Genomic DNA, 8,655 nt, shown 5'->3' with positions numbered 1-8,655 from the left:
TCGCCTGCTGAATGGCTTTTTTTTCCCCCTTCCTGCCTGGTTCTGGTGACTATGGTGTAGTTACCTCCAGGGGCCAAATCCTGGGACTGTAAAAGAGATGAGTGTAGTTCTGGTCAGATCAACCTGTGAAGGGTGGGGCTTGTTTCACTGGGCTGCTGAGCGGAGTTTAATGCTTATCTGAACAAAGCCCCCCTTGGAAGTTAACGGCACAGCAGCAAAGTAAAAAGTCAGATAGCTGCTGACCTAGGAGAACTGGTGTTTCATGTCAGTGTTGTCTGCCTGGCTTGGAATAAGCATGGTGGCTCAATTAGCACCACAGTGGTACTGCACCTTTACTTGACAGTCCTTTCTCACTTGATTCTTTCTTTTTTCTTTCCCCCCCCCCCTCCACAGTCTTTGCTTCAGCCACTGTCCATATTCCAATTTGATGGCATCATCCTTCCTGGTAAATAAGCAGTTCCTGTTACAAAAAAAGCAAATAAAATTTTCTAACCCCTGAGTTCTGTTGTGAATTTTGTGGGGCCTCCTCCTGACCTGGGAAGCTGCTGGGAGCAAGGGTCGCTCACACTGGAAAGGCAGCAGAAGGATGTGGACTGATGCTGTGCACTTGAAGAGAACATGCTGTTCTCAAGGAGCGAGTGTTGGATTTACATGGATACCATCTCTACCTCTGTACTGTCCAACTGCACAAATAGTATGTAGAACTTTTAGTAGAGTCTGCAGGTGGGCATAGAAAGAAGAAGGGGGGAAAAAAAAAAAGCTCTTTGACCACTGGAGTTGTAGGGCAGAATTTCTGGAGGGTTAAATTCCTGAGGGGAGCATAGTAAGTCAGTGTGCTGGTTGTGATCCTCCACAGACCAACCTGCAGTCTTAAGGGCAGCCTGCTCTTTAACGAACGAGGGATTCTGAATTAGCTGAAGAAACTGTCTTGCTCTAGGAACTGTTGGGAGTTGCGAGTTCATTGGGTAGCCAAAGGAACTGGCATACACGTCCTCTTAATGAAGCAGAGCTGTAAAGCCAAAATGTGGCTGAGGCTTCTTTGTCTAAGCCAGCATGACAGGACTGGTTGGAAGGGGCTGAGTAAGGCCTGTGGTGCTGGCAGTGCTGGGGGACTGGCCAGGCTCCTGAGCCTCTGAGAAGTCAGGCAGGGTTTTAATAAAGACTGGGAATTGTCGCTTGGACACAGTGATGGAGAGGGACCCCAGGTGCTGAGCAAGTGCTTGCCCCTGGAAACTCAAGTTTCCTGATCACTTCTTTTACGGGTCAGACTCTGCTTTTACAGTAATGGGGAAGCACTGACAGTTCAAAACCAAGCTGTCAGCTTGATGGTACAAGTTACAGGACCTGGCTAGGGATCTATCTGTGAGGGCTCCTGGTTTAGATGTGAATGGATTCTGTTCCAGCTGATGCTTATTTTCAGGGCACTGTTTGCCTCTCAGATCTGCTGGAGTCTGATACCAGCCTCAGACACTTCCCCGATTCCTTCTGCTTGAGCTAGAGCACAGCACTTGGAAGAGCAAGAGATCTTGGTGAGGTGTTTCTATAATTCTCTTCCTTGCTATCAAGATTCAGTTTACTCCTGGTCTGAAGGTAGTAATGAGTAAATGTTAAATGTCTTTCCCTTGAACAAATGCTACGTGAGCAACAGGGTCTGTTCTAGACCTGTCATTTTCTTGTACCTAATACCAATACTACTGTTCTTTTCAAAGATACTATTCCTACAGTAGAATTTCTCTTGTGCTTATTCTAGTTTGGTTTTTTTTCCCCGTTATTTTTTTCCAGTCCACACTGTGATACAGAGCTGCAGGCTGAGGAGAAAAGCTCTCCTGTCCTGCTTGCTTCCGTGTCTGCCCCACTTGAGCAATCCCTGCTTCAGCTGTGGGATGGAGATGCAGGCAGCTCAGAAGACACTTTCCTAGAGCCCAAAACTTGCCATGGTGGAACAAGAGTGTCTGAGGCTTTGCAGTGGCTCCAAACATCAGCGTGCCTCCCCATCCAGCTACCCCACGCTCCTGAGCTCTGTCTCCTTCCCTAGCTGGGGGCATAAGCCATGTGGCACCCAGGGCCCTTCACATGCTGGCTGCTGCCGAGGCCACAGAGCTGGCCCGGGACTTGGAGCTCAGAGGGCGCGGGAAGGTGATGGTGCAGCATGAGACACCCACGGTGGCCTCAGGGAGGTCCTCGTCCTCAGCCCACTCATTGAGGTCAGGGTTGTAGCACTGCACGCATTTCTGATACCTCTTCCCGCTCTCATTCCAGCCACCCACCAGGCACAAGCGCCCCTCCAGCAGAGCCACCCCAGCTGTGCTGACCCCCGTGGGCAGGGGTGCCACGTAACTCCACTGCCCCGTGAGTGGATTGTAGCACTCCACGGGCATCACGTCCACCCGCTCACCCTGGGGACCCAGCTGGCTCCCACCTAGCACATACGCTCGGTCGGCCACTGTGGCCGCACAGTGCCAGCCCCGGGGGGTGCTGAGCCTTGCCTGCTCCCTCCAGGTGTCGGTGCTGGGCTCGTAGCTGTACACGGTACGAGAATAGGCATGGCTGATGTAGCCGCCAGTGACCAGGAGCTTGCCGTCAATGACAGTGGTGGCATGGCAGCAGCGGGGCATCTCCAGGCTTGCCTTGCTCTGCCAGCTGTTGGTGGTGGGGACGTAGCACTCAACAGATGCCAACGTGCCCTCAGCATTGCGCCCTCCGACAGCGTAGAGGAGCCCGTTGCAGGCGCTCAGGCTGAAGTGTGTCCTCCTGTGCTGCATACTGGCGAGGTGCAGCCAGGTGTTGAAGCGTGGGTCATACCTGGGGGACCAAGGTCAGATCTGTCTGTCCAGGACTAGCATCAGAGCTTTGAGGAGAAAAGGGCCCTGCCAGACATCTGCCTTTGGAAGAGACAACTCGTGCTCTTGAAAAGCCTCTCCGTCTTCTCCAGCAGTAAGAAAAGCACCTGGACAGGCAGTGTGGATGGAGACAATGGCACTGCACAGGACTAGATCCTACCTGCGGCTGCTGGGGTTGTTGCTGCTCTAACCCTTGGGACAGCCCAGCATTGCTTCTGCCACCACAAGCTCCAGCCTGGCTTGGAAATGGCGAGTGCTATTGATCTGCGGTGTCCCCAGGTACTGTCACTGTCCCCTCTGTTGGGTCTTGGCAGGTAGAAGAGGACCTAGGAAGAGGTCTTCCCTGCCCACCCTGCCAGGCCAAAGCCAGGCACGTGGCAAGAAGCCAGCTCCTTGTATTCCCATGAGATGGCAGAGGGAACTGGAACTGCTGTATCCCCAGAGTGATGCCACAGGGACAAAGGGCAGGCCAGGAAAGGTGGATAAGCTACTGGCCAGAAATAGAACAGAGACCTGCCAGTGGGTCCCTGAAACCTCACCTGGTGTGGGAGAAAGAGCCCAATGATGGCAAGAGGGGCTGCAAAGGGCTCGCCTCGAGCAGTGCCGATGATGTTGTGTGTGGAGCCTCAGGTGGCTGAGCCAAGCTGTGGGCAGAGCCACCGGGAAGTTCAGGTTTAGGTTGCAATCAAAATACTGCATGTCAGGTTGCCATGGTTACCCCTCCTTTGAATAGTAATCCCTTGGCAATCCAGTGACACATTTATGGGGATTTAGGAAACAAACCTTGTCATTTAAATGATGAAAAGAGAAATGGAGGCAGAGAGAAGAAAGCCCGAAGGGCAACAGGAATCCTACAGGCAGTAAATCTACCTTAAAATGAATCCACGGAAACCAGACACTGGGTTGAGGCAGCAGTGGCTGGAGGAACAGCCAGTGGGCTAAAAGGGGAGCTCCCCAGAATAACAAAATGGGTTACTTCTAAATAATGAGAGCTCCCATTCCTCCAGGAGCCTCCGAGCTACAAAGAGGCCCTGCCTTGCCCTCATCCTGCACCGGTGCTGTGTGCTGCCAGAGGATGTGGACAGCACAGCTCAGGGACCACAGTCCCCAGGGGAAGTCTAGGCTGGGGTCACGCAGATCAAATGTCTGGAAGTGGTTTCTAGGTCTTGTGTCTCACAGTCCAGCACCCTGTGCTGGACCTTGCTGCGTTTGTCCCTCCCTGGAAGCCTTATCCCAGAGGCCAGACTGACCTCCTCGTTACTGACTGCAAAGGGGAACCTTTCTGATGCGCTCGTCCCTCACCCTGTGGGGGATGCTGGGGCACAGGCAGGCACAGCACAGCTCTGAACCCCTCCCCAGGGTCTGTACGGTCAGGCGGAGCCCATCTTACCTGCTCAGGGTGCTGACGGCATGCTTGGCCTGGTTCCTGGCATCATTTTGGTCTTCACCACCTGCAATGTAGATGAATCCATCCATCACCACCACACACTGGTTAAAACTCTTTGCTGGCATCTCTGTCAGCTTGTTCCAGTTTCCCTCTGTGTCCCTGTAGCTGATCTCCCTGCTAAGAGCCTTCTCGGTCAAAGCTAGACGACCTCCAACTGTGACAAGCACCCTCTGGCCTCCCCGTATTCTGGTTCTCCGAGACTGAAGGCTGTTTTGCTGGTGGGGGAGCAGGTGGTAATTCATAGCATCCACGAGGAGCCTGTGGCACTGTGGGTCTTGCATCATGTGTGGCACAGGTTGCACATGGTTGACCAAGTCTGCAGCTGCGATTGTGCCGAATCGAATGTTGCTCAGGAGGTCAGCAGCATATCGGACCCGTTTCGGGTCAAACTCCAGCCACTTGACAGCGATCTGGAAGGCTACAACCTCACTGGGTATCTGCAGGCCATCATCCATCAGCAGTTCATTGATCTGATCAAAGGGGAGTTTCATGAACTGGTCGGTCTTGGAGAACTCCAAGAAGTTTTCCCGGATGAATTTCCAGGTGGCCTCTTTCACCTGGTTGAGGCCGTAGGTGGCCGAAATGTTGGCGATGTACACGCAGTTCTCCACAGCCATCTCCCGAATGAGGAAGTCACTGCACATGTTCAGCAATGCCGGCACCTGCAGCTGGGTGGCTGCGGCGATGGTGCTGCCGATGGTGTACAGCGAGAGGCTCAGCTTCCCCGTGTAGGCGTAGGTGATGACGGTGGTCAGGCCTAGTGGGGACACGGCCTGGAGCTCCACCCGGTGCAGCTGAGGGTCTCTTTGTAGCAGGCGGTAGAAGTACTCACTGCAGGAAGCCAGGACAAGTTTATGCACCTCAAAGGACTTGGTTTTGGTGGCAATAGTGAGATCGCAGAGGAATTGTTTCTGGTGCATCTGGTTCATCCCCTCCAGAAGGCTGGCTCCATGGTCTGGTGCTTCAACCTCTGTGGCTGTGCAGCGGAAGCCGTTGGAGCTGCTGTCGTACAAACCACTCAAGTGATTGAGGTGTTCGACATCTAGCAAAGCATCTTCCACCATCACCGGGGTGATGGACGCATCCTCTTTATCCACCTTGGGCTTCTTGGGCGTTTTCTTTTTGGGTGCCATCTTGGCAGAAACGGAAGGGGACCTGGTGAGAAAGGAGAGGTGAGGAGCTTTGTAGCAGGGGTACAGCTGTCCTTCTGCTCTTTAAGACATTCAGTTAAGCAGAGGAAAAACTCCCACTAACTAATATGCTTTTAGGGTTAGGCCACGGGAAGGATAGAAACTGCTTCCCAAGCCCTGTACCCCTCTGAGCCACGTGAAAGGCATTGAGGGCCATGACTGTAAGAGGGGATCCTCAACTCTCAACCAGTACCAGCACCTTCACTGTGTTAAAAAAAGGATTGGTGATTTTGGGTGGTTGCCTTGGGAAACTGGGAGCACCCCTGGGGTGTGGGGCCATGCTCAGCCCCACTGACAGCTCTGCTGTCTGGGGTGACACAGACTCCAGACAAAGCGAGGCAGCGATTGCGGGGTGTTTCCCCTGACTCAAGCGCACGTCAGATGGGGTGAATTGAATCCCAGCAGCTCTGACAGAGGTTCCCACACAGCAGTGAGGCAAGATGAAGCCCAGCATTGCAGAACTGCATAGAAAAGGGTGTTCATTTCCCCCCCGGGCGCAGGCCCTTGGCGTGGCGAGACACTGCTGGGTAACCAGTGGGGCCAGCTTCCCTTTGGGGTGACCAGTTCAGAGTGCAGGTGAAAGTGGAAAAAAAATCAACAACAACAACAAAAAATCCACCTTTTCGATGTCCCCAAATTCCAGTTTGAAACTCCAGGCTGAAACTCAGCAGTGACCTCAGCTCCTCTGAGAGAGCCTGAAGCAGCCAATATGTGAGGGAACAAATCTGCTGGCCAGAAATAGCAGTTACTGGGCTGTCTCACATGTCTGGGTACTGTTTATTATGCTTGGCCATAAAGATCAGGTTTCTTGGAACTGAGTAATCAGCTCATGTTTAGCACCGGGCAAAGAAGAAGGGGATCATTATGAGACTTCAGCAAAAATACGGAGAAAGGAAAAGTTTAGTAAAAGTCCCTGTCAGGAAAGAGGATTCAGGGCTGAGTCCGGGGGCGAGAGCAGCAGCACCGGCCCAGGCAAGCTCAGCTGCCTTGGGTGAGCAGAGGGAGCAGGGATGATGCAGAAGCCAGGAGGATTCAGGAGAAAAGTCCCAAGCATTTGAACCATCCGTGGTATTGTCATGTTTCACAGGGCTGCTCTGATTTACACCACTGAGGGCTGATCTATGACAGTGTCATATCCTGGAGCAGACATCAGTCCTTCTGAAACTGGGACGCAAATGCTGCTCTCTCTGTGTGTTTGAACATGAAATGTTTTCTGACACCCAGCTCAGGATTGGGAAAAGGAAATGGGATTCAGCCTTTCAGAGCAACAACACTTTGATGTTTCCAAACAGCCATTTCGTTCAGACTACCCATTCCCCAGGAAAATTGGCAGTTTCAGCTTTTCAGATGGATTTGAAGTAAAAATACAGGTCAAATATTGGAATTTCCCAGGAAATGAAAATGTTTTTCCAGGCCTTCTCTCCAGATCCCTCAGACCTGCATCCCTCTGAGATACAGCACTGCAAGAACACCCTTGCTGTCGAACAAACCCAAAGAGAAGCAGGACTTGTCCTGAGGGGAGGTGGCTGTCCTGCTGCCCTCACGCTGAGACCGGTCCCAGCAGGACAGGTGCCAGGTCGAGGTCTGCTGACCTGCCAGGGCAGCAGGGTTTGGCCTTGTGAAATAAGTGACCTGGGTGTCAGCTCCCACCAGGCTGTGCTGAGGATCTGCCTGATCCCTTCTGCTCCCCAGACTGCCTTGATTTTGATCTTTTTTTACAGAAACAAGTGCAGTATCTGCAACAACCCAGTGCTTCTGTTCATAAAACTGCTCACCCCCCTTTCAGGAGCTCCAGACCCCATTTTAAAGAGGTGACACCAGCACTCAGCAGCTCCCGTGGTCCTGGTGTGGAGCCCAGCATCACAGTTGGGCAAGCTGACCTCCAAAAACCTTCTTAATTTCTTCTGGAAAGACCAGAAATACAGCTGGCTTTCTCCACCCCCTGTCCAACCCACTCAGGAGTCAAGGGGGGAAGTTGTTCTGGGACAAAACAGAGGTCTTCTAACTGCGTTACACTTCATACAAGTACAGTGGAGCCATGGGAAGTTTTAGGCTCATACTGATCTCCGTGGAGTCCTGCCTGATCCTTTCGGGCACCTTTGACAGACTCCGATTTGAAGCACTTGTTAATGTTATTCTGGTGTCTGACTGCAGGAGGGCAGAGCAACCTTTACTACCTGCAGTTAATTTAAAATGGGACATCATTGCTGCTTCTGATTGAGATACCACTGTCGTGACTTGAAAGGGGTATTTTTCCTACAGATTAATCCTGGCTGCTGGATTAATCCAGGGAGCTGGAATGCTTGAAGAAATTTCACAGGGCCCAGACAGAAAAGAGGGAAGACAGGGCTTTTTTCTAGCTGTTTAAACTTCTCTTAAGAGACAGCAGTTGTCCTTACATCCTTTCAGTGCTGCTAATCGGAGCCCTGCACGATGTTACAGAGCTAAGAGCACACCAGGACCTGTGCTGGGTGATACTGTGTTTTCAGAAAGTGATGGCAGGCTTATTTTCTTTAATATCTAACCAAACAGACAGAGCACCTCTCCTTTAGCTGCCAGTGCTCCCAGCCCTGGGTTCAAGCAGGGTCTGAGTCACAGCAAACACTGAGCTGGCCTGGAAAACTACCTGGACGCTGCAGCTTTGTTCACTATTTTGCTGCCAATAATTCCTCCAGCCCCATTACAGAAAACAAAAACGTCTCTCCCCATTCCATTATTTCCATTATTCAGCAGTTCCCATGCTGCATGCAAGGTCTCTGCAAATCCTGCTAGGTGAGCCTGGTTCTCCATGACTCATCTACAGACTGGGTCAGCTCCTTACCTTGCTGTTAAGACCGGTTAGTCCAAGAGGAAGCTCTGACTGGCACAGGGCTCTGCAGGTTGAGAGACAGAGACCCTCAACTTTCCCCACATAACATCCTCCTCCCTCCTTTCCCCTCCCAGCCAGCTGACTGCTCTTATCACGTCTACATTTACAGCAGGCTTTTGGGGGTGATGCGAGGACAGCCGCCCTCAGCCGAGTCCCGAGAGACATGGAAAGGACTGGATTCAGGTAGCGCTGCTCCAGCCAAGGGCATCGTCACAGCCAGCGCCGGGAGAAGGCAGTAAACCAAAGGCTGGGCATGATTACCTGGCTACTGCCAAGGGTGAGGGAACGGGCAGGCAGCCAAAGGCAGCC

At 52.4% G+C, this 8,655-nt stretch overlaps 2 protein-coding genes across 2 annotated transcripts in view; one reads left to right on the top strand and one right to left on the bottom strand.

Annotated features, from left to right (window-relative positions):
* The window catches only part of RPL11 (ribosomal protein L11), a 3,233-nt gene extending 2,743 nt beyond the window's left edge, over positions 1 to 490 (top strand). The window contains exon 5 of the mRNA XM_009707645.1: positions 420 to 490. Within this exon, the coding sequence (XP_009705947.1) occupies positions 420 to 453 (34 nt within the window). The 3' untranslated portion in view covers positions 454 to 490. The remainder of the gene's footprint in view (positions 1 to 419) is intronic.
* Positions 491 to 2,069: 1,579 nt separating this feature from the next.
* On the bottom strand, positions 2,070 to 5,420 carry LOC104167402 (kelch-like protein 31). The gene is made up of 2 exons (XM_009707646.1): positions 4,231 to 5,420; positions 2,070 to 2,802 (listed from the first exon to the last, which is right to left on the bottom strand). The coding sequence occupies exons 1-2, from the start codon at positions 5,418 to 5,420 to the stop codon at positions 2,070 to 2,072; spliced, it is 1,923 nt and encodes a 640-aa protein (XP_009705948.1).
* Between the last annotated feature and the right edge of the window lie 3,235 nt (positions 5,421 to 8,655).

This window comes from Cariama cristata, unplaced genomic scaffold (assembly GCF_000690535.1).
Source record: "Cariama cristata isolate BGI_N322 unplaced genomic scaffold, ASM69053v1 scaffold29069, whole genome shotgun sequence".
Classification (NCBI taxonomy): domain Eukaryota; kingdom Metazoa; phylum Chordata; class Aves; order Cariamiformes; family Cariamidae; genus Cariama; species Cariama cristata.
The sequence above is the reverse complement of the archived record's forward strand: the minus strand, read 5'-3'. Positions and strand labels throughout refer to the sequence as shown.

Coding starts and splice junctions, on each gene's coding strand:
- LOC104167402 (XM_009707646.1), bottom strand. CDS start 5,420: ATGGCACCCAAAAAGAAAACGCCCAAGAAGCCCAAGGTGGATAAAGAG. Junction 2,803..4,230: donor GCCGTCAGCACCCTGAGCAG/GTAAGATGGGCT, acceptor TTGGTCCCCCAG/GTATGACCCACGCTTCAACA.